This window comes from Phoca vitulina, unplaced genomic scaffold (genome assembly GCF_004348235.1).
Source record: "Phoca vitulina isolate PV1807 unplaced genomic scaffold, GSC_HSeal_1.0 scaffold26, whole genome shotgun sequence".
Taxonomy (NCBI): domain Eukaryota; kingdom Metazoa; phylum Chordata; class Mammalia; order Carnivora; family Phocidae; genus Phoca; species Phoca vitulina.
The window spans coordinates 9,488,871-9,516,479 of NW_022589729.1; the positions used below are offsets into that span (position 1 = coordinate 9,488,871).

Here is a 27,609-nt window from a genome sequence, read left to right on the forward strand (position 1 = left end):
AATGTGAATTAATGAAAATGTAATTAAGTTGCAGAGAGAATGTACTCAGTTACATCCTAGAATTTACTTTATAGCAGTAAGAGCAATTACACAATGACATGGGCTACTAAAAGGATTATGGGATTTTACTTTTTCATTTGCTCAACATACATTTATTAGAATCCTAGTATTTTCAAAACCATCTTTGGAGGTAAAAAATCCTGGAGTCTGACCATATTTATAGATTAGATATTCCTTTGCCTGGAAGGAGACGACTGGTCCCTTTTCATAAAATATCCTTTCTGGGAAGTCCCCCAAAATGCTACTGTAGTAAAACACTTGATCCTTAACAAGCATGGCTGCCCAATCTATAGAAGTCTACTAAAGAGGCAAAGTTATTCTAGGTAGCCAACAGACTTTCCTGTGCCCTACTTCTGATGAGCAAGTCAAGCGGAGTAGGACAGGGATAGACTGGCCATGGGTTTTATGGTTATGCTAAATTATGTACATGAACCTTCAGGAGTATCCCCATTCTGTATTTTATGTAAGAGACAATATGGTGTGATTATGCTAGCACACTCCAAATTAGATGTGGATTAAGTGTTGATCTACCAGAGGCCCATAAGTCCTTGGGAAGAATCCTTGGGAGTCCTGATTTTGTTTTTCATTTGTCACAATGTTGAAAGTATAGCCAGCTCCTTCATTGTGCATTCCTTTACTCTTACACATAGAATTCTATCATATAAGAATCATGAAATGATTACAACATTATCTTCAAAATGTAGGATCACAATCAGAAGTAGACATTTTTGCTTCATTTTAAACTAACCATATATTATTTGAAAGTGAAACAAGAAAATTTGTTTTTATTTTATTCCATTTCTGGGATCCTACTTTGCTTCAAAGGAGTCTGAAATATATTTTCATATTGGTCCAATTGCTTGGGATCCACTGAGGTTGTTACTAGAGAGATTTGGTGTAGAAAACCCAAAGCAAATTTCTTTAATGGTGCTTGGGGTCATTGAAAACTTTCAACCATTAGACTTGACATGAAAGACACAGAAATCATTGCAAGGTCAAGGTCATTCAGCAATTGTAGTAATGCTGCAAGTGAGTAGAATTTGATGGTTTCCCCACAATGCTTGTTTTATAAAATAAAACAGAATATTTTAGTACATTTAATATACTTAGTATATTTAAAATAAAGTTTTGAAATCCCTTTTATTCAATATGAATCAATATAAATTTAATTCCATGGAATATGTATGCATATATGTATATATGTAAATGTGCAATTGTATATATGAATTATATATGTATATGCATGTACATATTCATGAACCTAGATCTTCTTCAAGGTATAAAATGTGAAAGTAGAACTTACATATAGAAATAGGTCTAAATGTTTCTTTCAAATTTTAGAAAGAAAAAATAATGATACAGACTCATTTTATTAAAAGATATATTCATAGCTAATATTTTTTTAATGTAAGCTTAAACACTTCATTTGCTAGAGTCACTTGTTAAAATACTGTCCATCTTACAAGATATCAAGGTAAAAAATATTATTTATTTTAGGAAACCAAAATACATGCTGAATTTTCTATCTTCTGCTCTATAATTATTAGGAGATTATAATTCACAATTCAATTGTCATTTAATAACATTCAGTTTATATTTTATATATCATGACTTTAGTACAGCAGTTTTCTAAAAGGTGCTCAAAAGTGGAGAGAGTTTATGTAATAGATGAAATATTATAGCTGTTAAGGTGATTGGAATTGAACACATATAGTATATATAAAAAAGAGAGATGACAGTTTATAATTATTGGGTGCTGGTGGAAGCATTTGATTAAGATTAGCACTCTTCTCATATTTGTCCTTGGGGAATTCTGTTTTTGTGTTAATGATTATATAAATATTTGGGTATGAGGGCAATTTGGGGGTGTAATCTGGAGATGGGTGAATGGATAGACATAGATATATACAGATCTATGTAAATAGATCTATCTAACCATAGCAATTTTTACCTAAAACTTCATGCAATATAGGACTGTAGTTCTATATTTGAAATGAAGATTAAAGCTATTCAGAAGATGAAACCATTTGAGCCATTCTTTGGTGACGTTTGTTGCCTTTTACAACCTTTGACTTGGTGATTGTTTTTGATAATAAGAGTGTGTTGGTGGTTCCTTCTATGGGGAATTCCATTTCTCCATCATTTACTAGTCTCCTGAAACATTTCTTCTGGAAAACATTTTTTGACTATTCTTTCTTCCTTTTTGAGATGCACCATAGTCATGTTTAGCTCTGCCTGCCTCCCACAGAATGGCAACTCAAGAAATGAATGTTGAGAGAAAGTATTAAAGCATGTGAAAAACTACTGGAAGCATAGTTACCTGGAACAATAGATGATTGGATAAACCAAGAGTCACCCTGCTACTTAATGGGTAAAAAATGATATCAATTCTTATTAAGTCAGGAACAATAAATGATGATTATCATCTGTACTGCTATTTAATACTATTCTAGAAATTATAGCCCATGTGTTGAGACAAAAATAAAAGGTATGACTATTGGAAGGAGTAGACAAAATTATTTGTTTGGTTTTTCTTTTCTTTTTTTTTTTTCAGAAAATGTTGGAGTATACCGAAAAAAGGGAGAGAACACCCGAACCTATTATAAGTGATTATAATGGTACGATAAGATGGTTAATTAAAAATAAATGCACAAAAAAGTTTCTATGACTCAGCAATTACAAATCTAAAGGCGATCTTATTTATATGGCAATAAGATATACGCAATTTTGTATAAACCTAAAAAGACATGTCCAGGATCAATTTAAGGAAAGTAGAAAGTAGAAACTTATAATTATTTTAGTGTTAATTTAAAAAGTGAATGAATCGAAGGCTTGTTAATAATAGAAAAGAAGGATACTGAGAGGAAGAATAAATTGTCAGATATTAGAAGTATTATAACATAATAGTATGGTATTCTATTGCTACAAAAATATATCAGTGGAACAAAATAGAAAGTGTGGAGAGTAACTCAGGAGAATAGATTTTAATATTTAATATTTAATATTTTACAGATGCATTTCAGTCAGTAAACATTCATTCAGCAAATACTTTTGAGCATCTATTAGGTGTCAGCTGTTGTTTAAATTGGGGAAAATGCAGAAGTAAATAACACGAAGTTCTTGCCTCACAGAATGTGTTATCTAGTTAGTTTTTAAATGTGTAAGGAAAAACCTAGGCTATATCCCGATCTCACACTGTATGTCAAAATAGATTGTAAATAGAATATAATGTTAAATATAAAAATATGGGAAATGAACAGAAAAAATATAAATAAATAACAATTTTTGAGTTCAGAGACCTAATTATGAAAGCAAAGAGAGGGATATACCATTACTGAAGAAAAAAAAAAAAAAACAGCAAAATGATACCTTTACTAAGAGAAGAGCACTTACAAACTAGTAAGAAAGACAAACAACACAACTTCCAAAGAAAAACTGGCAAAGAATTTTGGAAATACCCAAATGAAGAACTGTGATGAAAGAAATTCAACTTCAGTAGTCATCCTAAAAATACAAATTAAAATTAGAATAAGATCCCAATTTTAATCTAATGCCAGATGGTGTCTCCCAGATATGCCTGGCCGTATCTCCTCATGATACTGGAAATATTTTGCTTGACAATGGTTGCAAGACTTTAGATAAGATAGAAAGGAAATTAAGCAACTTGAGAAGTCTCTTGCATTGAAGTCGGAAATGAAAAGGCAGTTAGATGAAAATTCTGCTTGATTAATTTATAAATTCACACACTACTGCAAGATTTTAGAGATCATCTAATCCAGTACCTCCATTTAAGATGAAGAACCTGAGGCCTGTTCTGGGCAGGAAATGAGGGTTCTGGTGTATGTATGTTTCAAAAACTATCTGGTGATATTGCTTCCTTGTATCTTTATCATTTGGAAATTATAATGTGTGATTAGTGCTTGTAACAGTGACATTCAGACAGTCACAGTTTTTAATTGTTCTTAGGAGGTAATAGAGGATTATTTTAAAGATGAAAGAGAGTCTTCTTGGTTTTATAAAGATTAAAATTAACTACAGTTTCCCAAAACTTACTACACAGTAAAACGCTACTCTTTTTATTTTTCTCTAGCATTCCCCTACTTTTTATCCTAATCTATACTTCCAATGTAATTTTTAGAATATTGATCTAATGTTTCCCAAGTTCTTTCATGGTCATGGCTGACAATTTAATTTAAAAAATGAAGAAATAATATGTTTAAATAAATAAGACAAAATTTTTGCATTCTAATAAAGAGTTAGCTATTTGGGGGTTAAATCCAGAGCATTTATAACATTTTCAGATTAGTTTTCAATTGTTATTTTGTCAAGTATCGTCAGTGAAGATTTTGTTATTCATGTATTTGTAGGGCTGGTTACCATAAATATTTTATTAATGGAGACATTTTTAGCACCACCTAATGGCAGCCAAGTAAAAAGAAAAACCTTTTCCAATTTAGAGTTTATTTGCATAATTCAAATTAAGCTATATAGCAGAGTTGCTTATATATGAAACTGAAGTTTTACATTCCCTGATGTACCAAATAGGCTGCTAGAAATCCATCTCCAAGCCATTGGCTTGAGTAGAAATGATGCATAAGGGATATTTGATAATGAAACCAAGAGATTTCTGCTTTCTTTATGAGAACAAGTATAAGAAAATTTGTAATAAAATACCCCAATTTTATGTGAGGAGTTTTATTTTAATTTTAGGAATTTATGCATCAAGACTTCATTCTCCATACCCCAGTTAATTTCCTGACAAATATAGCTTGACTATTGCATTAGCATATTTAATTTGTGTAGTTTTTCAGTAGTGTTCATAAAGCTTCGACCAATTTAATATACTAGTCTAATAAAGCATCTTTTACTTTCAGTAGATTTTTTAAAACTAAGAGTCATATCTTTCTGTTTATTCTATTAGAATTGTTTTTATTCAATGTGAGTTGAACAATGTGGTTTATATCAGAGATAAGTAACTCTAGCTTAAGCTGTACCTATTTACCTCATATGGTTCCTAGCAAGATTTGGGAAATCTGTTGACGGTCACATCCTTAGCTTTAGGATCAATGGATCTGATTATGTTATACATCTGAAGGAGAGTTGTGATAACACCAGATTTGAATGTCCTTCATCCTCATCTCAGCACTTTGGCTTGATACTTCTTTCGGCTTTATTTGATCAAATAATCACTATTTTTAATAATATTGTCTCCTGTAAAATCCTATAAAATATGTAATTAATAGAATAGTCTACAAGTTGCCTGGATTCAAGAGAAATATGTGTGCATATATACATATATATATAGCTATATATATATATATATATAGCTGTTGCTTTCCTATTCCCACAAAATCTCTTGTGTAATTAATGGGAACCTGTGCTTCCAATTTGGATATAGATGAGTGAAAAAGACTTTTACTCCCATGGTAACAAGAAAAACCTAGGCTAAATAAATATCACAATTTTCTATGAGGTTGTCAAAGAGCCGGTGATGCAGAAAACCCTGGATCAACTGAATTTTGGGCAGAAATGAATGCTTCATAGTTGATCAGAGACATGTGGAAGCTTGCATATCTGAGCATGGGTACTTGGCCTCAGGGAAGTAAGCCTGATTTATATAGGGAGAATTTTCAGGATCAAGGAGAAATCAGCTGTGCATTAGACAACACTGTGTCTTTGTGAGATGAAATGGGATCTAGGAAAGATCCAAATGCAAAAAAAAAATAGGTTAGCCCCCAAATCCTACTATTGTCTAACTCATATTTTCCCAAGAAAGTGCCTATTGAAGAGGGTCTAGAAATGAACACTTATGAATTCTTGCAGTGATTGGATTCTGGAATTATAAAGGAATGTAATCCAAACATGAGCCAAAAATATCTATAATTTCAACCCAATCTCCTGCCTGCTTAACTACAGATAAAATCAAAGCAGTGACATCACTAGTCATTTTGAGAGGTGTTAAGCACAGGTGAACTCAATCTAACTAAAGCCCAATTTCAGTTAAACACAGTCAACAGAGGTATATTCTCAGATGACCAAATTATTGAAATTGGAATGCAAAAAATTTATAGTAAGTATTGTAAATATTTTAAAGAATTTAAAGGTAAAGCTGCATATAGTAAAGGAAGAAAGAGTATTTTAGAAGAGAAATGGTAGCTCTAAAAAGGAATAAAATAAAAACTACATTTGAGAAGTAAAAATATACAACAAAATCTTTATTGAGTGGGCTTAACAGAAGGTTAATGAATTTGAACACAGGTAGTTATGAAATAAACAAAAACAAAGAGAAAAAAGATTGAAAAAATAAACAGAGGATCAGTAACTTGTGGGATAATATCAGGAGTTCTAACATACATAGAGATGAGGGATTTAGGAAGAAAAGAAAGAAAATAGGCAGGAAAAAATATTTGAGGAAATAACTATTGATAAATCTTCATATTTTATGATAAAACAGTAACCTACAGATAAGAGAAGCTCAGGGAATTCCAAACAGGATAAATACAATGAAAGCCACATCTTACGTATATTATAGTCAGATTACTAAAAACAAAAGATTAAAGAAAAAGTAAACCAGCTAGAGAAAAAAAGATACATAATATATATACAATGAAAAGAATGATGGCTAACATTTCATTAGAAATAATACAGGCTAGAGGTAATAGAATGTTTTTGAAAACAAAAGCCAAACTGAATTCTGTATTCAGTGAAATATTATTCAAATACCAAGTTGGGAAACATTTTAAGATAAACAATAACTGAGTTAATACCTCATGAGTAGTTCTAAACTACAACAAAGGCTAAATAATTTTTTTCAGGCTAAAGGAAAATAATACCAGATAGAAACTCAAATCTAATGAAGGAATAAGGGAAAAGGAAAATAAAAAAATATATATGAATAAGTAGAAAAATATTTTCTTGATTTCTTTAAATGATATTTGACTGGCAGAAGCAAAAATATATATTCTGCATTTCACACATATATAAAAGTAAAATTCATGACAACACTAGCACCAAAGAGTGGCGGATGGCATATAGAAGTATGCTACTATAGAGATCTTGTGTGTGAAGTGATATAATATTAATTTGTGGTAGAATATTATAAGTTAAGAATGCATATGATGGTCCTTAGAGTAACCATTTAAAAAAGTTTAGCTATTTAAAATTAACTCATTTCTATGGGCGCCTGGGTGGCTCAGTTGGTTAAGCGACTGCCTTCGGCTCAGGTCATGATCCTAGAGTCCCTGGATCGAGTCCCACATCGGGCTCCCTGCTCGGCAGGGAGTCTGCTTCTCCCTCTGACCCTCCCCCCTCTCATGTGCTGTCTCTCTCATTCTCTCTCTCTCAAATAAATAAATAAAATCTTTAAAAAAAATAAATAAATAAAATAAAATTAACTCATTTCTAAATAATCCATGAATCAAAAAGAAATCACAAGGGAAACTTTAAAAATTGAAAATTTAAAAGTTAAAAAACCGAAGTACAGCATATCAGCTTTTGGAATGCAGCTAAAGTGTGTTCAGAGAGAAATGTATAGATTAAGTAATTATCTTAGAAGAAAATGATCCAAGCCTTTCCAAGTTTCTTATTAAAAACTCCAACAAAGAAGTAAACCCAAATAATAAGAAACAAGAAGTAATTTAAGATACTATCAGATATCAGTGAAATAGAAACAGATAACAAAGCCCAAAGTAGGCTTGCAAGATTATTGGGAGGTGGAGGCCAGCATGGGGAGGGGAGTGACTTAGAACTGTTTTCAAAAATCAATCAATATGGTTCACCACATTAATAGAGGAATTAGAACGAAGGAATTAGAACATATCAATAGATGTGGAAAGCATCTGACAAAACATGTACTTATAATGAAAACTTTCAGCAAACTAGGAATAGAGGGGAACTTTCTCAGTTAGATGAATGACTGCTACAAGTATCCTGTAATATAGTGAAATATTGCCTGCTTTGCTTTTCAGATAGGAATCAAGTCACATTCACATTTTACTCGTGGTCCCAGCCACTGCAATAAGGCAATAAAATATAATAAAAGGCATAAATATTGGAAAGAAAAGGAATAATGTCTTTATTTGTATTTGACATGGTTATGTATGTATGTTTAACAAGTACTAGAATAAGACAAATTCAGAAAGGTTGCAGTATAGAAAGTCAATATAAATGAAATTAATCAAATATATTAGTAATAAACAATTAAAAATGTAAAAGAACATTTAAAGGAGCATTCAAAACATAGTACTTTAACAGGGGCGCCCAGATGGCTCAGTTGGTCAACCATCCGACTCTTGGTTTTGGCTCAGGTCATGATCTCAGGAGCCGGTGGGATCGAGCCCCACGTTGGACTCCATTCTCAGCATGGAGTCTGCTTAAGATTCTCTCTCTCCTTCTCCCTCTGTCCCTCCCCCCCACTTGTGCACATGTTCTCCCTCTAAAAAAATAATGAATTAATTAATTAAGAAGAATACTGGAGTTGATGAGTGCTATGGTAACAGGTAAAGCAGAGGGGTGGTTAGAATTGTTAATAGACCAGTCCTAACCAGCCAATCAGTGAAGTTGGGATTTGAGAAAAAGACCTGTAGAAGATGAGGTAGCAAACCATGAAGAGATACCTGGGAAAGGTATTTCCAGGCAAAGGGAAAAACAATTACTGAGGTAGCTAGGGTAGAAAAAGGGAAAGGAAACATAATAGGAAATGAAAAACATAGTGGAAACTGGATTATTTAGGATGTACTAGACTATTGCGGTGACTTTCACTTTTATTTGGAGTAAGACAGGAAGACTTCCGGTGAGTACCAAAAAGAGGGACATGACCAGAATTGCCTTTTTTTAAAGATTTTTAAAATTTATTTATTCTAGAGAGAGAGAAAAATAGAGAGCATGAGTGGGGGAGGAGTAGACAGAGAGGGACGAGCAGACTCCACACTTAGCATAGAGCCGGTAGGGGGGCTGGATCCCATGACCATGCGATCATGACCTGATCCGAAATCAAGTGTTGGATGCTTAACCCACTAAGCCACCCAGGCACCCCCAGAATTGTCTTTTGATGGGATCACTCTAGCTATTATTTTAGAATAGACCATTGTATGTGTCTATGTGCGTGTGTATGTATTGGTTGGAAGGGGTAGTCATGGAGCAATGATGGGAAAAGGAAGATCAGTTAGGGGAAACAATCACAACAATCCAGGAGACAGAGAATGATGATTCATAACATAGGATGATCCACAATATATAAAGAACTCAAATAAAGCAAGTCCAAAAAAATAAATGAAGTCTTCGAAATTGGGCAAAAGACATTTGTGTGTATAGCTCCCAGGAAAATGTATGGCTATTTTTTATGGCTGATGTATGTATCATTATGAAAATATATATGAAAAATCTCACCATCACAAATAAAAAATGAACTAAAACAACACTGAGTTCTCACTCTTTGCATCTCAGATTTTGAAATGTCTATTGTTGACCAGAGTCTGGGTAAATGGTCATTCACACCATTTAAAAGCATGTGGGTTAATTATTACTTTTTAGAGATAATAGATGTAGCAATATTTATAAAAATTTTAATAATTTTTAAATATTTACTCTCATCAACTGGACATTATCTTAGAGCTTAGAACGACAAGAGAAAATGTTTGTCAAAGTACTGCCTTTGCTATAAAAAATAGAAACCAGAACTTTTACTTTTAGTTCTTATAGTTCTACAGTGTTTGAATTTTTATGTAGCTCTATTTATTAATTTTTGGCAAACTTTTGTATTGGAGTTTAACATATATACAGAAAAGTGCAAAAATCATAAGCGCATAGGTTGACAAATTTCAAAAACTGACCAGCCCTGTGTAACCAGCACCCAGAGTATTAAGTAAAACATACGGGGCCCCCAGAAGCTCTGCATTGTGCCCTGTTCCACATCACAACCAGCATTACCACTATCCTGACTTCTGACACAATTCATTTAATTTGCCTGGTTTTAAACTTGATGTAGTTGAGATTATACAGTATGTATTCTTTTGTGCCTAGCATCTTTTACACAACATCCTGTTGGAGAGATTTATGCAAGTAGTTGCATGTAGTTATAGTTTCTTCATTTTCATTGCTATATCGTATCCCATTTATTTATCCTTTCCACAGTTGATGGGCATTTGTGTATATTCCAGTTTGATGGTATAATGAAAAGTATTGGTATAAATGCAGTGGTCTGTCTTTCTGAACCTATGAATTTGGGGGAACATATACCTTGGGGTGGAATGGCTGGATCAGAATGTATGCCTATATTTAGAAGACATACGGATAACTTATATATAGTGTCAAACAGTTTTTCAAAATGGTTGTAGCAGTTTCCACTCCCGAGAGTAGTTGATGAGCATTCCAATTGCTTTACATATTTGGCTACACTTTTTATTTTCTATTTCATTTCAGCCATTCTAGTGGATGTTTAGTGGTATTGCATTTTATTTGGCATTTCTCTGATGACTAAAATCCAGAGCATCTTTTCCATGTTGATTAGTCATTTGGATATCGTATTTCTTGAAAAGCTATTTGCCTCAAATTTTCTTTTTTTAAAAAAGATTTAATTTATTTATTTGAGAGAGAGAGAGAGAGAGAAAGAGCATGAGCAGGGAGGAGAAACAGAGGAAGAGGGAGAAGCAGGCTCCCCTCTGAGCAGGGAGCCTGATGTGGGGCTCGATCCCAGGACCCTGAAATCATGACCTGAGCTAAAGGCAGACACTTAACTGACTCAGCTACCCAGCTCCCCTGCCCCCCAATTTTCTTATGGGTTGTTTGTCTTTTTCTTATTGATTTGTAGGATATATTCTGGATATTTACCTGTTATCAGAAATATGTATTGCAAATATCTGCTCCTACTACGTTAGTTGCCTTTTCACTCTCCTATTCATGCCTTTTGTTAGACAAAAGTTCTTAATTCTGATACACTATAATTGATCACCCTTTCTCTTTCTATTATAGTTTTACCTCATTGTTCAAGAACTCTTTGCCTATTCCATGGCCTTGTAACTGTATTGTTTTTATGATTAAATGTTTTAAGTTATAAAACATTTGTATAAAAGTTAAATATTTCCAGCTAAATCTTGGATTTTTAGATTTTTTTAAATGCTAGGCCATGGATGTATGTGTATTTTATTTTATTTTTTTGGAATATTTATTTATTTATATATTTGAGAGAGAGAGAGAGAGAGCACATGCATATAGAGGGAGAGGGAGAAGCGGACTTCCCGCTGGGCAGGGATCCTGACCAAGACCCTGGAATCATGACCTGAGCCGAAGGCAGATGCTTAACCAACTGAGCCCCGCAGGCGCCTTGTATGTGTATTTTATACATCTATGTATCTCAAGAACCTAGAAGAGTGGCTGCACAAAGTATGTGTTCCCTAAATATTTCTTGAATGAATGAATAAATATTGAGATAGAAGAATGTTCTATCATTTCTCCAGACATTTGAAACAAAAATATTGAACTTTAGAATATTTCCTGATTTTTCTTTTAAATCAAAAATCTAAATTTTAGGCAAGTGAGAAATGTATGTTTTTCACTCTTCCATTCATTTTAGTCAGAATCGCTCCTTAATACAAACCTTTAAGGTAAAAACAATACTTTGGTACTGCTTGGCTCTGGTCCACATGTCTTCTTATTCTTGGGACAGGATGAAAGCACATTCATAAGGCATAGGGGAAGAAGGGTCAAGTTCAATCACACAGCTATATTTATTTTTTTATTTTTATTTTTTTAAGATTTTATTTATTTATTTATTTATTTGAGAGAAAGAGAGAGAGACAGAGAAACAGCATGAGAGGGGAGAGGGTCAGAGGGAGAAGCAGGCTCCCCGCTGAGCTGGGAGCCCAATGTGGGACTCAATCCCGGGACTCCGGGATCATGACCTGAGCCGAAGGCAGTCGCTTAACCAACTGAGCCACCCAGGCGCCCGACACAGCTATATTTAAAGCTTCTGCTCTGTCAGTGTATCACGTATCTGTTTCCATTCTTTTGCCCAACACAAGTCCCATGGCTGAGCCTAAAATCAATAGATGGGATATATAAATACATAATCTTCTTACAGGAAAAGGGGTGTGATAATGTTGAACAATTAGATATTTTACCGTTCTGTCTTGTGGTAAATTCAATAAACTTTTCTTTGAAATATTTTATATATTCATCAAAAGATTGTTATAGTTATATGCCAATACATGTATTTGTGAATTTAGTTCACTTAAAAAATTGATTATATGATTTAAGGCATTGGGCTCAAAAGATAGGACTTATCTATGTCTATGGCACTATTATCAAGAACATGAAGTCTCAATGGATGTGTGCATTTTTCATTTCTTCATAGAAAACATGCAAAAAATTTCATCTTTGTAATGTAAGCAGAAAAATGACAAGACTGAATTATTTGAAAAAGCTAAGGGAAAGTTGACTATACAACATCAAATCAATTTGCCCTCTATTATACTAAATCCTCCCTTTTCACAAGAAATTTTCCTTGTTCTGTGTAAAGTATTATATTTTAGTTGGGCTAAAAGTGCTTTTCTTTGTTATATAAGTGTAAAATTTAAAAATTAAATGTGTCTGAAAAACACATGCACTTGCATATCCCATAAGTGGCATATAATATTAGTTGATTTATTCCCACATATAACTCAAATAAATATTCCTGTAATTCTTACTCTGATTCCATTTCATTCACCAAATTTCCCATCAGTCAGGAACAAGTAATTGTATTTCTAGATTGAGCAATTATTAATTTTATTAATTTCTTCCCTCATTCAAATCCTTGCTTTTGCTCTCCAGTCAGCTCCCACATAGGTGCCTCCAGCACACTTATAGAGAGTTTTATTATCTTCACGTCCTGAATTGTAGCGCTTTTTATGAAATAACCTTCAGCTGTTTAATTTTAAAGCAATAGTTTTAATTATAGTATTTGATACCGCATATACAATTTTTAAAAAAAAAATGGTAATAGATAAGATGTCTGATGGGGAGAGCTACTCTGGACCCAAAGGAGAGAAGATTAAGAGAAGAAGGGTTAGTAGAAATACAGTTGTTCTCTAGTCAGAATGTAGACCACACTTTGGCCAACTCTATGCTTTTGCTGGCAGATGTTTCCTTCTTTTACCTGATTGGTCTACCCTAATAATTTATTTCTTTGCCTCCCATTTCTTTATCAGTTTTTTTGTGATGAGTGCTTCACACCCACTACCTAGTCATCCATTCTCTCAATCCTTATCACCTGGTCATTTGGGCTCTGAACCATTCCATTCCATTGAAAAATATTATGTCTAATGATTGCTAATTACCAGCTCTATAATCTTTTCTTCAGGTCTAATTATTCTGGACTTACAGGAAGTGTTACATGGTTAACTAACTTTGCCTTCTTAAAGTTCTCTCTTATCTAGGCTTCCATTTTACGGTATTATTATCCTTGTTCCAATTTTGTTATTGTTTTTTTCCTTTTCTTTTCTTAAATGGGGGGTGGGCATTTCCCCTAAAGGTCCTTTTTCTTTATCTACATTCTGCCTCAGGGAGACATGGATTCTTGACAGGTGATCACTAATTTATTTTTCTTGCTCCATCTCTTCTAAGATTTAGTTTCTTGTTTCCCAATGATGGATTGTTTTTGTATCATTAATATAAACACATTGTGCCCCAAACTGAACTTATATCCTCAACCCCATATTTTCTTCTTTTACCTGACCTTTCTATTTCTTTTTGATGCTTTTTCCCTTAGTAATTGATGAAAAGAATTCACCATTTTGTCCCACATCATCACCTCATATCAACATGTCTTAATGAGTTTCTTCTGAAATATACAGAGTCTATTCTTTCAATCCATTTAGTTACTTGTCAGTTCTTAATTAAAAATTTTATCATCTTATTCCCCCAAAGCACAGTGATATCCTAACTGGTTCCTCTGTGGCTAAATTATCTGTATCTTTTATACATGCCCCCATTAGTTTGGTTGCCATAATCCTGACTTTCAGCCTCTTACTCCCTTCCTCCACCCAAGGCTTAATGCCTTCCTTTAGTCTATAGGATAAATTCTAACAGGGAAGCTCAACCTTTTCAGTCCATTTATTAGGAAAGAGGAGCTAGTAGCAGGGGTTCAAATGAGTTTGAATACCTAAGAATGATTTGTTGGGATGAACAATTTTATTCTGTGGTGTCAGAGACATGCTGGGATTGACCAGGTACAAGTTTAACAACAAGGACGTAATGTCCTAGCAGCCAGGAGGAAGAGAATCAGAATGTGAGGCAATGCAATATCCAAATGGGTAGGACAAGTATGTTTAAAAGGGCCCAAAGCATAAAATCTAGAAGCTGAAGATGCAGAAGTTAAGAAGGCCAGGAAAAATTTGAGTTGACTCTTTGGAAAGTCTGAAGTCCATATTCCAGGCTTGCCTTTGCTGGTGTTAAAAAATTTCACTCTAAAGATACTTATCACACAACCTGCCTTTCCATCTTTGTCTTCTATTCAAACTTCTCAGGCTGGATAATCTATGGCAGACAGGCCAAGGTGTGGTCTTGCCCATCTCTCCAGATCCATCTCTTAACTCCTGCCCACACATGCAGCATTCCTTAATAATTTCCATACCTCTAGCCCTTTGTAGAGTTTCCTCCAAAGTCCTTTCTACTCTCAGAAAACAAGCTCCAGCTTCATATTCTCTGTGAAACCTTCCTCAATCCCTTTGAATCAAATTATATCTTGTATATATCTCTATATTACTTATCACACCTCATTATACATTTTTGTTCTGTCTTTTTTCTCAACTAGAATTTAAGGTCAGGCACTGGCTGGTCAGTTTTTCTTCTTTACTGTGCAGTGGAGTATTCAACAAATGTTAATGTTTCATTGATGCGTAGTTAAAAAATGACAATTTGATACGAAATGACTTCTGCTTTCCTGCCTCCACACCTATGCTAAAACTTCCCCCTTACCTCTGATGCACCTCTCCCCTGCCTTCTCCTCCTCCAGACTCTCAAAGGATTCAATAAATGCACCTAGATACCATGTAATGAACTGGGGCTGGAAAGATGAGTCAGACATGGTTCCTGCAGTAGTTGCAGTCTGTTGAACTCAAATTAAAACCCCACTTATGTAGGACCTTTGGTTACCACACCAGCCTGAAGGGACCTCTCTCACCTTCAAACCTTCATAGCTCTGGTTGACCGTATGACTACTCAAATCAGTATTCACTAATTATTTAATATTGTGATCATGAGTTGTTTTTGATTCTCAAGTAAGTTCTTGACCTCTTATTTGATTCTCATCATACAATTTGTCTGTTAAGACACATTTTTTTATTTCCAACTAAACTGGGAATTCTTTGAGAACAAAGACTGTACCTCTTAAACTTCTTTGCTGGTTTCAATACGTTAAGCAAAATGTGTTACACACAAGGAAAGGTGCTGTAAGTGAGTGGGATACCATGTGCTGAGATCATGTGGGGTAGTGGGAAGACATCTTAGGAAACAATCACAAGCTTCCCCTGCTTCCTGAGCTGGGGAAATTCCTGTAAGACAAGAGCATTGTGTGTCTAGGGCAGTAGGTGATCTGAAGGGTGAGGAAGACCCTGAAATTCTGAAAGCTGCAGACCATTTGGTTACAGGATCCTGTTTCAGAAAATTGGCTCTCTGGGCCACTTCACAGCAGGTCTTTCTAGTTTTTACCTTCTATTACTAGATTGATTCTTTAAACCTCCTAAGTATTTTAAACAATGCCCCTTGTGTTCCTTTCATTCATGTCAAAACCCATTTATTTTTATGGCTCTGATAATATTTTCACATTGATACAACCCAAAAGCAATTTTGGGTTGACAACATGTCTTTTCATGTTGATGAGTTTTGCATAACTTGAAAGTACATTATATATTGATTAGTGGGAGTGCAGACTTGAGTTTCCAAGAACAGGTTGGCATTCATAACAAGATATATTTAAAACCAAATGGCTAGGACCATCCCAGTACACTGCTGTGTATAATTCCTTGACTGTACTCACTACATCATAAATAATAATGAAAGTAAATGTACGTTTATCAGAAAGAATCAACAAAACCCCAGCACTGATTTGCTGATTGCACTTGTCTCACCAGGCATTAAGGCCAGCTTTCGAACAAGGGTGCCTGAAGGTTTGATTGTCTTTGCCGCATCACCTGGCAATCAGGAAGAGTATTTTGCACTTCAGTTGAAGAATGGACGTCCTTGTTTTCTTTTTGATCCTCAGGTAAATGAGTAATCATAAGACTTGATATTTTTGAGAGTGTCCTAGGTGCCAGATACTGAGGTAAGTGCTTATATTTCACATTGAATCCTCACCAAAAACTTGGAGGTAAGTACTATTATTAGCCTCACTTTACCAATGAAGACAATGAAATTTACAAAGGTGCTGATGACTTGCCCACAGCTAAAATAGCAGAGCTCATTTTCAAACCACATAGTCTGACTGAGAATCTGCAGGCTTCACAACCATATGCTGTCTTATAATGAAGATGAAAACTTTTAAATACATTTGAATAGATCTATTTTTATTTTCCTTGAAAGCAAAATTATGTCTCTCTTTAATTCTTCCACATTCTCTCTCCCTCCTTCTCTATCTTTTTCTCACTCTCTTTTTCTTCCTTCCTTCCTCCGTCCCTCCCTCCCTCCGTCCCTCCCTCCCTCCTTCCCTCCCTCCCTCCCTCCTTTGTTTACCAGTAAATATTTAAGTGCCTATCAGGTACTATAATGCTGGTTATCACAGACTACAATAGTTTTAAAGTTAAATGCAACCATGCCCCTATGAAACAATCTAGGTAAGATTAATGTAAAGTATTCATGAATGTTATGAAAGAGAAGTAGAAGATGCTGTGTGTTATGGGAGCATAAAATAAAGGGTCTTTCTTTTCTGAGTTGTCAGTCTTCTCTGAAAATGTGATATTTAACTGAGATGCAAAACAATGAGGAAAAGTCAGTCAGAGCAAGAGCACATGTCTGTACAGGAAGATATGTGTTTGAGGTGGGGCAGGACAGGGAAGATACTAATGAGAGATCAGGAAGGCACTGGGAATAAAATTTCCAGGCAGAGCAAATAGCAAATGTTAAGTGCCCAAGGTAGACAAGAACATGACTTATTCTATACATCAAGATGAATGTAATATGGCTGAGGGATTGAACAAAGAGAAAAGTGGGAGGTTGAAAAGCTGGATGGAGACCAAGTCATTTAGTGCTTTGTAAGCAAATGTGAAGTTTTAAATTTTTCCCAAGAGCAATGGAAAAATCATTGAATAGTTGTCTTCACTTTAGTTAAACAAATATTGGTAAGAATTTGACAGTAGGTACAAATAGTTGAGGAATGAGTAAGACTTTGTAAAAAATGTTTTACTTTCTATTTCCTCAGGGTTTCAACTTAAAACTGCTGATCTAAATCATAAGTTGTGCCTGCCAAGTCAATGTTTTACGTTATACTGTTAAGCCAGCATGACTTTTCCTCTCTCTAGCTAAACCATGGGCCAAGAGCTCTGGGTAAGAATCAGCACTTAATACACCCTGGACACCCACACACCTTGGAGAGGAGAGGCAGGGCATGGTGGACTCAGTGTATCTGAGCATCATGGCAGGTTCCTTGCAGGGGACCTCAAGAGGCCAGCTGGGTTCTTCCTGTTTCAGGAAGCTGGAAGAGCCATGAGTTGGCGCTGGAAAGACCAAGGAAGAAAGGTTTATACCTGGTGTTTCGACAGGGGCCTGATAACTGCAAGGCCAGTACTTGGTAGGTATTCAGGCACGGACTTCTGGGTGTTCTGTAGAATTGCAGTTTCTTAAGGGGTACCAATAGGTGGGCAGTGAGTAAGCAAAGAAGAAATAGCATCACACGTAAGCAGATCCAGCAGCCAGAAAGAATGGGAGAAGCAGCTGTCTCAGAAGGCCAGGCAGATGGCAATGGGGAAAAAAACAACCAGCACATTGATGTTGATTCAGTGACAGAATTGAAAATATTATTTATCACTTGAAAACTTTAAGTAGGTGAATTAGGAGAGAGACACTGTTGAGCCTCAGATTAGCAGGTCAAAGTACATAACAAAAATATAAAAAGATAAAAAAGATGGAGACCACTAACATTATTAAGAAGAAATTCAGAAGGAGAACAAAAAAACACAGGTACAAAAAAACACAGATACAATAAAAAGGATAAAAAAGATGAGAAAAAAATAATGAAATATAAAGTAGGACAGCATATCCTTAATTGATTATAAATTTATTGAAAGGACTCATGAAGTTATAGTCAAGGTTAAGCAAAACTTACGCTTCCGTAGGACCTCTATATGCCAGGCATGATTCTAAGTGTTCACTGTATATGTAAAACACACACACACACACACCTCATTTAAATACCACAACAACTCTATGGAGTAGATACTCTTACTATTCCCACTTTACAAGTAAAAAAAAAAAAAATCAGAGCCACAGTAAAATTAATTTCCCCAAAGTCATCCAGCTAATTAGTGATGAAGTCAGGATTGAAACCCAGGCATTCCACCTCCAAAGACCATGATTTTAACTCTGATACTGTACTGCTTGTCAACATGAAAGAATAATGCTTGTTAATATCCAGAGACTCAGATAAAATACTATCCATGCACCATATGGAAGGAAATATTTCATCAAGCCTTCTAACCAAAAGGAGAAAAAGAAAAGTCTGAAATATGAAGAGGAAAATCAGTGGTGAATATTAAAACTGGCAATATTAAATTCAACTTAAATATTTAATGGCAGTGTGACTAGAAATGTGTTTTATGCTGCCAAAGAATTTTTGAAATAGATGAGACATATGGCAAAGGCAAGACAGACAAATCAACCTCTAATAATTGTTTGGTGCTAAAATTGCTAAAATTTGAAGGAGAGGGAAAGATAAGTGATTTAAAAGTTTCTAAAGGTCTCAACTTAGCGGAGAAGGCAGTAGGGAAATGGATCACATTGGTGTCTTATTTTCATAAAATAAATAGGCCAAAATGTTTTGTTTTAAATGCTGTGAAACAGACATTAATTATTGATAGAATGAAAATGTTCCAAGAACATCCAAATTAACAAGGTGAAAAGAGAGACTAAATGCTAGATGGTCAAAATCAACAAAAAACCTGAAAAGAAAGGAAACAGTACAGTAAAATGGAAGAATGTCAATGAGAAAGAAAAATCTGTCTCTGCTTTTTCTCCCTCAACCTGTTAATATCTGGGAATAATTGAGAAGAAGCCAGATGGAGAAAAACCTTAATTGTATAACCATTTATTCATAGAGCTTTTAAAGTATACAAAGTGGGTTCACATTAATTATCTTACTTCATTCTTGAAGTAGCCACTTGAGGTAGTATTGTTTTCATCCCTGCTTTAGATGAAGTGGTCTAACTAGGGTCACACAGTAATTTAGTGATTGAACTGGCACTGGATTTAGTTTACTGCATTCAATGCAGTTCTGTTAAACAGCTATTGTACTCCAGGCTCCATGCTATGCTGTTATGTGCTGGGAACACAGTAATGAGACATGAACAAAATGCCATTCACTCCGGCCATCCACTCATCTGGGCCTCCCTGTCCCACAACTGGAGTACAGAGTCTTTGCTTGAGTTGGACAGGGCAGGGAAGGAACAGGACCCAGAGGACTGTCCTACGGTGACTTCACATTAACTCGCACTTACAGTTGGTCATGCCCATCATAAATGTCCATCCCAGTGTCTGTGTGATTCTAGATGACTATGCACATCCCAGAGCTCCATTTGCAACCATACACTGGCTTGTTGTTCATCACCTATTTTGAGTACCGTACACATACACACACACACGCACACACACACATACACACACACACACACACCAAACATGGGGCAAAGTCTTTGCGGAATTAATCCAAAAATGATTTCCCCAGATCTGAAGCATGACTGTCATCTCTTTGGGCAGTGTTGTTTCCCTTTGTGAAGAATGTGGCATCCTAAACTTCTACAGAATAGGAAGGTAAAGGGGTTAACTCCGCTCAGCCTCAGTATTATTGTTATGATCCTGAGAATGGCTGCCAGAAAACTCTCGGACTCATCTTTTTCATCTCCTTTTCAATGATCAGATAGTCCAGTGAAAGACATGATAGCGTAGTTCAGGGAAGCATTCACGGGACATTGCCAATGATTTCTGTCCTTTTCCCTTCTTCGTCAGATACTTAGAGCACTCATCACTGTCACTAGCTTCTCCAGCTGCTCTGTCCCTACCCTCTGTACCCAAATCCTAACCTGTATAAAAAGTTGGTAGGTGCCAGCCAAGTATGAATCGAATTGTTATAGCCAATATATGGAATATATGGAATATGGAATAAAAGTATCTCTCCACAAGGCAAAAGTTACCTGCATTTTTAGGAAAGTGGCAATGAATTAATTCAAAAGAAAATTAAGGTATTAGTTGAGCAAGATTACTTTAGGATGTACTTGAGAACAGGTAATCAGATATATTATACTAAGTGGTCTTAGGACATGATGCTATCTCTGTATGAAATAGTGAGCTCAAGCTAGCAGAGACTGTGTCCTTCCCCACCACTAAGGAATTTATACTGCAGTGCAGGTGAACTGGACGTATCTGTTCACTTTTTAATGAAATCTCTACATATTTTCAGACAAAAAATTGTTGAAACAGGAATAGAGAAAATTTTGAGTATTCTTCCATTGTTTTTTCTCTTTTTAAATAGGAATATGAATACAGCTACTTGGAGAAAGTTAGAGGTATCTCACATTTAAGGAAGTTATGTTTTATTTGCTTCCCATTGATATGCAAATTATTTATATATTGAATACTTTAGGTACCACTGTAAGCCAGTTTTCTTTCCTCTATCTTTGAATGAGATATGATTATCTAATGAACACCTTATTGTACTCATCAGACAAGCAGTTATTTGCTTAATGTGTCTTTCTTATCAGACTGTACAATCCAGTGAGGGCAAAGTCTGTCTGTTTTGTCCTGAAACAGATCCTTGAGGTTAAGTCCTTGGAATATAGTAGATGCTCAATGAATAAATGTTTCTTGACAGATTGACTCACTGACTGACTCAATAACTATTGGTAAAATATACTCAAGTAAAAATTGGTAAAATATAAAATTACCCATTTTCTAGGCTAAAATTTCCAGCTCTTTAATGATTATTTAATAATTTAGTTCTTATTTAATTTCTCAGTTTGTTAGAAACTTTGACTTTTACTGTTGATTATTTTTAAATTACTGTCCCAAATCCATTCAAAATAGTTAAATTTGAATTGTGAAAAGAGCATTTTATAGGAATTTAAAGTCACTACTGTCTAGCACATTGCTTAAAATAACTTGAAGTCATCATGTACGTTTTTTAAAATATGTGAATAAACTTAAGTAATGAATTCCTTACATAACAACATAATCCTACATAGAGGCTATAGGTGTAAAAAACTTATTTGGTTTCCCTTTCAATGATCAAATGCATTCTGTGAATAAGTATTTGGGGAAGGGAGAAAGATTCTTCACAATATTTAAAAGTTGTTAAGAGTCACAGTAAAGAGAAGTTCCTCTGATTCTTAATTGCTGTATTTTTTTTGTTAAGTCTCTAACAATTAGCTATCATCTCCCATTCTTTATTTGATTAATTCCAATTTGGATATACTTGGTCAGATGATATGTTATTGACCAATAATGACTTGTGGTTGTCATTGAAATGTTTTATGTTCAGTGACATTGAGAAGAAACTCATATTACATTCTGATTTCACTTAGAAGGGAGCTGAGAAAGTGAAAGCTTTCAAACAATTCTGAATGACATTTATTTAACATGTCTGGTGTTTTCCAAATGGAAAGAACGAACTGCGTGCTATAACACTAGAATTGATCGCAGAATTATTCTCTTAACATTGGTGGGGGAACATAATTTTCAAATGATCATCAAAGAATAACATGCTAAGTTCTTCCAAGTATAAAGCAAATTTGGCATCCTGAGGCTCTATGTTATATACTTGAATTTGTCTCCAATAAATGTGATTTCTGATGTAGAGAACTATTAATGCTTCAAATTGTTGCCAAACATAATATGAAGAACCACTTACTCAGACACCTGATCTTTAGAATGCAGCATCGTTTGTAACAATTTTAACGCTAACTAAGTACACTTTGATGAGACAGCATTTAATAAAATGCTCATTAATTTCATCATTAGCAAGGGTATGCTAAGAAGTAAGCCAGTTTCTTATGTCACGCCCAATTAGCATCCCATGCTAGTAATCCCATTAGTATTGTTGAATTCACTAATGGAAAAACTAATGGGCATGCTACCAGGGCACATTAATTGGGCACGACACCAGTTCTGGTTTTAATTATTAAACTACGATAATGAAATGTGTGTTTGTAAAATATTAAAATGTTGAAATAGGGTTGAAGAAAATAAAAGAGTATGTAGAGGAAAGAGATATAAAGAAAGTCCACCTACAAAAATTCAAGGACTAGAAAATGGATTTACCAAATGGTCATCCTTCTAGCTGATCAAGTTGACTATAAAAGTTGGGATATTGTCCACGTGAGAAGCAACTCACCCATCCTCATGGGCAATTAAAAGCTGTTTTTTGATAATACGAATTTCTGTATGTCATACATGTTGTCATGCTCTGTATGAGGCCTGACAGGAGCCAATTAAATGTGTAGAATGGACATGTTACATCACTGAAGCTATTTTAGGGAAAAATAAACAGAAATGTTTTACTTAAGATGATATGACGCACGTTGCCCTTTTTGTGATATAAATCTTCAATTACATCAGGTAATTATCACTTTTCTCTTTTTGAAAAATGTTATTCCAAAATTATGGAAGTTTGGTGAAACATTCCCACTAATTAAAAAGACATTTTATAATATTTTACCCAGTCTTATTTTGTTTTTTAAAAATCTTTATTGGATTGAAGTTAATTATTGCTAAGAAAATCAGCTTTTATTAAGAAAGACATTTATTTTCACTGAGAAGGTTTGGAGTAATTTTCTGATGTTTTTTTCTTTAATAGTAGTAGTAGTAACTGATGATGGTGACAGAATTGAAATATCTTCTATTTACTCTTATTTGCTCACTAACACTAAAAAAAGGGTAACATTGTGCTGAACATGATATGCTGAAAAAGTGTTCACTTGGCTAGAAAGTACTCAGATGGAAGGTTTCTCTTCTACTTCTCTTTCTCTGTTTCCTTATCTTCACCTCCTTTCTGCTGATTTCTGTTCTTGATATCTGCCATTTCCTACTCTTACCTGCTTAGGAACTCATTTTTAACTATGATATGATGACCTCAGATACAAGTATAAATGCTAGATTTTAGACTGCAGAACATTGAGTACAAAGTTTAACTGCAATACTTATGGTCAATGTATTAATAACTGGCTAATTTTTAATATGAGTCTCATTCCTTCTCATTAGCAGTGTAGTGAAGGTAAAAGAAACTAAGCTGCCAGATATTTCCCTATCTTTAGAACAATCTGGATTCAATGGTATGTTATTAGTTTTAAATTCTTATTTCATATTTCTGCCAAAATTTTAAGAGCTAAAATTTTAGAATAGAAAATTCCTTACCTTTTATATAAGTGCTCAAAATGCAAGTGTGCTTGTAAGAGATTTTTATTCCAAGGAGAAGGTCTTTTCAGGTTTGAGCACTATGGTGTTTGCAGAAGGACATCACAGAGAAGCCTGAATAATGTTAGGCATCAACTTTAATTTTGAGTTCGGTTTGAAAATTATGCATGCTTCCATCATGATCATGTCAAAATTTATAAATTGGTTTTTAGCAAATATAGAATTATATGCATATGAGTTTACAAACATATATATTCATTCATTCATTCCTTCATTCCCTTAAGGGGTCTTCAATGGAAGTTACTCCAACTAATGATGGTGGGAAACAATATAGTGATGACAAATGGCATGAAATAATAGCTATTAGGCATCAGGCTTTTGGCCAAATCACACTCGATGGGCAGTATACAGGTAAGAACTTGATATATATAAATAGTTCTATCAATACGCTAATGTTGCCATACTTTTCTGTTGTTTATATTTCTACATCTTTCCTTTCACCTTTATCTCCTCCCCATTTCATCTGAATTGCTATTGGGTTTGCCTTTGGGGTGCTCCTAAAATGATGAATTTTTTTTTCAGTGCTTCTTTTTTTATTATTATTATTATTAATTATGTTATGTTAATCACCATACATTACATCATTAGTTTTTGATTAAAATGATGAATTCTGACAACCATTTTCTCATTATACACAGTTACAGTAAAGCAAGAATAACAGCAGAGTCATCAGTAGTAATTTTGTCTTTTATAATTTTCAAGGGCTTTTACTGATGTTCTCTCATGTTATTTTTGACCTGCAGAAGACAAACAAAAGAAAGCAGTTATTATATGCATTTTAGAAATGATGAAACTGGGTCTCAGGAAAGGTAAATAACTTTTCCCAATTTACACAGTTTGTAGAAAGGGTTCTTGGGATGCTTATCCTGTCTGTAATTCAAAGTTTAGTATTCTTTCCATTCTACACTATCTGCTGTCCTTATATAATTATAAAACAGTTACAGTACCTGCATGATGATGCAGGCTTTTATTAATATACTCAGGAAATATGGAATTATAGTGAGCACCTACAGTGTGCCAGGTATTGCTCTAGAAACTCTGGATACAAAGAGCAAAATTTACATTTTAGGTGGGAGAGGGGCAGGAGACAGAATAAATAAATACTGAACGAGTATCAGGTATTGGTCTATACTGAAAATAATAAAGCAAGAGAGGAGAGAAAGTGTATGTGTGTGTGTGTGTGTGTGTGTGTGTGTGTGTGTGTGTATTGGGGAGGGAATGTTTTGATTTCATAAAGAACTGTTAGAAAAGGCCCCTTTGATAAGGTGACATTTGAACAGAGACCTAAAGAAAATAAGTGGGTAAGCCAGGAGAATAACCAGGAGAAGAATGTTTCAAGCCAAGGGAATAGTTGGTGCCAGGGCCCTGAGGTGGGAACATATATATGGCATGTCAGGGACCAACAAGGAGGCCAGTGTGGGAAAGAGTGGGTGAAGGGACTAATAGGCTTTTAGGGCTGTTTTACATAGGGCCTTGTGGGCTTTTGCTTGGAAAAAGGGAACCCATTGGAGAATTTTGAGAAAGGAGTGACATGATCTGACTTCGCTCTTTAAAAGGAACACTCTGGCTGCTCTTTGGAAATGTATTTTAAGGGGAAGAAGGGTGGAAATATGTAGAGCAGTTAATAAACTTCTGTAATAATTATAAAATAATTCAGGCAAGAAGAAATGGTTTCTTGAACGAGGGAAGTAAAATTGTCGATATAATGAGAAATCTGGGTATATTATAAATGTTAAATTAAAAGGGTTTGGTTCAAGAGGAGCAGGGGTTGGCAAATTACTTATGGGCCACATCCAGCTCATCATTGTTTTTATAAAGTTTTATTGGAGCACAACTGTACCCATTTGTTATGTATTGTCTGTGGCCATTTGAAGCTGCATGGTCTACAAAGCCTAAAATATATACTACATGGCCCTTTACAGAAGGAGTTTGTTAATCCCTAATGTAGACCATGACTGGTAAGTTTAGGGCCTGGGCAACTGGAAGAATGTAGCTGCCATAACTGAGGTTGACAGGATCATGGGAGAAGCTGACATGGAGAGAGATGTTCAGTGTGAACATCTGTGAGGCATCCAGGTGGATATATCAAGTGGTTTAATGGATACAACTCTTAGTTCAGGGAAGATTTCCAGACTAAGGATATTCACTGGGAATTGTCAGCTAAGGATGGCATTTAACACCAAGGGACCAGATGTAAGTAGGGCTAATTAGAGTGGTTTGGGTTCTGAGGGAAAAAAAAAAAGAAAAGAAAATCCCCCTACTCCCAAGAAAAGATGGAATTATATAGAAATCTTAACAAGAGATTTGCACTGTTACACAACATAGCCAGGGACCCAGGCCTGTTCTGGTCTTTGGCCTGGTCGTTCGCATAGGTGCCCAGCCCTCTAGGTCATCCTTCTAGAGGAGTTAGGATATCTGTGCACGTGGAGAAAGAAAGAGATCTGAGAGGGGAGGAGGCCTGGTCCTTCCAACATCAAGATGTCAGGACAATAAGGAAGAACTCTTGAAGAAAGGTAACAGAGAGGAGAATCAAGAAAGAGTGGTGTCCAGAAGCCCAGTGAAGGGTTTAATCATTTGTTAAATTAGTAGAACCCAGATTATCCTGGTGAAGTTGGAATTCTCATCTCCTTTTCCATAGGTTCTTCTGCCACCCCGAATGGGAGCACTATTATTGGAGGGAACACGGGAGTGTTTGTGGGAGGGCTTCCACGGGGTTATACCATCCTCAAGAAGGATCCTGGTAAGTTTGCCAAAGGTATAGGATTTATATGTTTTCACCAAAATTTACAACACAATCAAGTATGAATATATTATTTTAAAGTATGAATAATAGTATTATATTCTATCTCATGCTGTATTTCCTATATCAATATGCCAAAAAAATTCCCTTAGGTGTCTTTTCTAAAGGAACTATGTATTACTTGCATTTAAATTCTTGGTGCTAGCCCTTGATATATAAAAAGAGTTTATTAAATTTTTGCTAAAATGAATGATACTAATTTCAGTCAAAGGTATCTTATTTTAGGACTATGTATCCGTTTTTCTAAGATTTTAAACTGATGCAACACAGAAATGGAAAACTGTGGGCTTGATTTATACTCTAAATAGGGTAAAGAACATTCCCTGAGTATCGAGCATGTGATCAGCACTAAACTAGTCTCTAGATGTCCATAGGTGAATAAAAAGTGGTCTTTGCCACATAGAGGGCATATAATGCTGAGCAAATGCTGTAAGTACTATAATTGAGACAGAGACAAAAGAATTCCTATATTTGTAGAATGAGAGAACAAAAACTGATTCAAAATGAAATCAATAAAAACTAACATGGATGAAATTAACCTTAGGCAAAAAAAAAAAAAGAAAAAAATCACCTTTCCAAATGCATTGCTAAGATTTTAGGGTTGTTTTCCCATGTTCTCATTGAAGGGCATAGGTGTCTTCCCAGTCTCTCCCAGGAAGTAAAATGTAACTACATAAATATTACAAATCAGCTAGAACCTAGATAAGTATAAATTGTGCAAGTGTGGTGGTCTTCAGGGAATCATGATGAAGATCAAAAGGAATAAAATGTTTTCAGTGAAATTTGGAGAGGGATATATTTAAATACCCAAGACTGAATATAGTTTTCTCCTTAGAAATATCTCTAGAGTAGAGAGGGTTTTTATTGGACTACTTTAGATTGGTAGAGAAGTCCCTTAAAAACATTCACACACACACACACACACACACACACACACACACACACACAGAGCGCTCTTGAGCCTTTGTCCTTGTTCCTTATCCATCAAGTACACTTCTTGGCTATGGTACATCCATGCACCAGAAAGAGAGCATACCCTGATACCAAGTACCCTTCCTATAGAGGACATATCTTCATTATAAATAAATAATCTGACATTGTGT

General features: G+C 34.9%; 1 protein-coding gene across 1 annotated transcript in view; it reads left to right on the forward strand.

Annotated features, from left to right (window-relative positions):
- The window catches only part of USH2A (usherin), a 682,897-nt gene that overhangs the window by 242,273 nt on the left and 413,015 nt on the right, over positions 1–27,609 (forward strand). Inside the window, exons 21-23 of the mRNA XM_032422367.1 lie at positions 16,167–16,297; positions 23,931–24,057; positions 26,345–26,446. Of these exons, the coding sequence (XP_032278258.1) occupies positions 16,167–16,297; positions 23,931–24,057; positions 26,345–26,446 (360 nt within the window). The remainder of the gene's footprint in view (positions 1–16,166; positions 16,298–23,930; positions 24,058–26,344; positions 26,447–27,609) is intronic.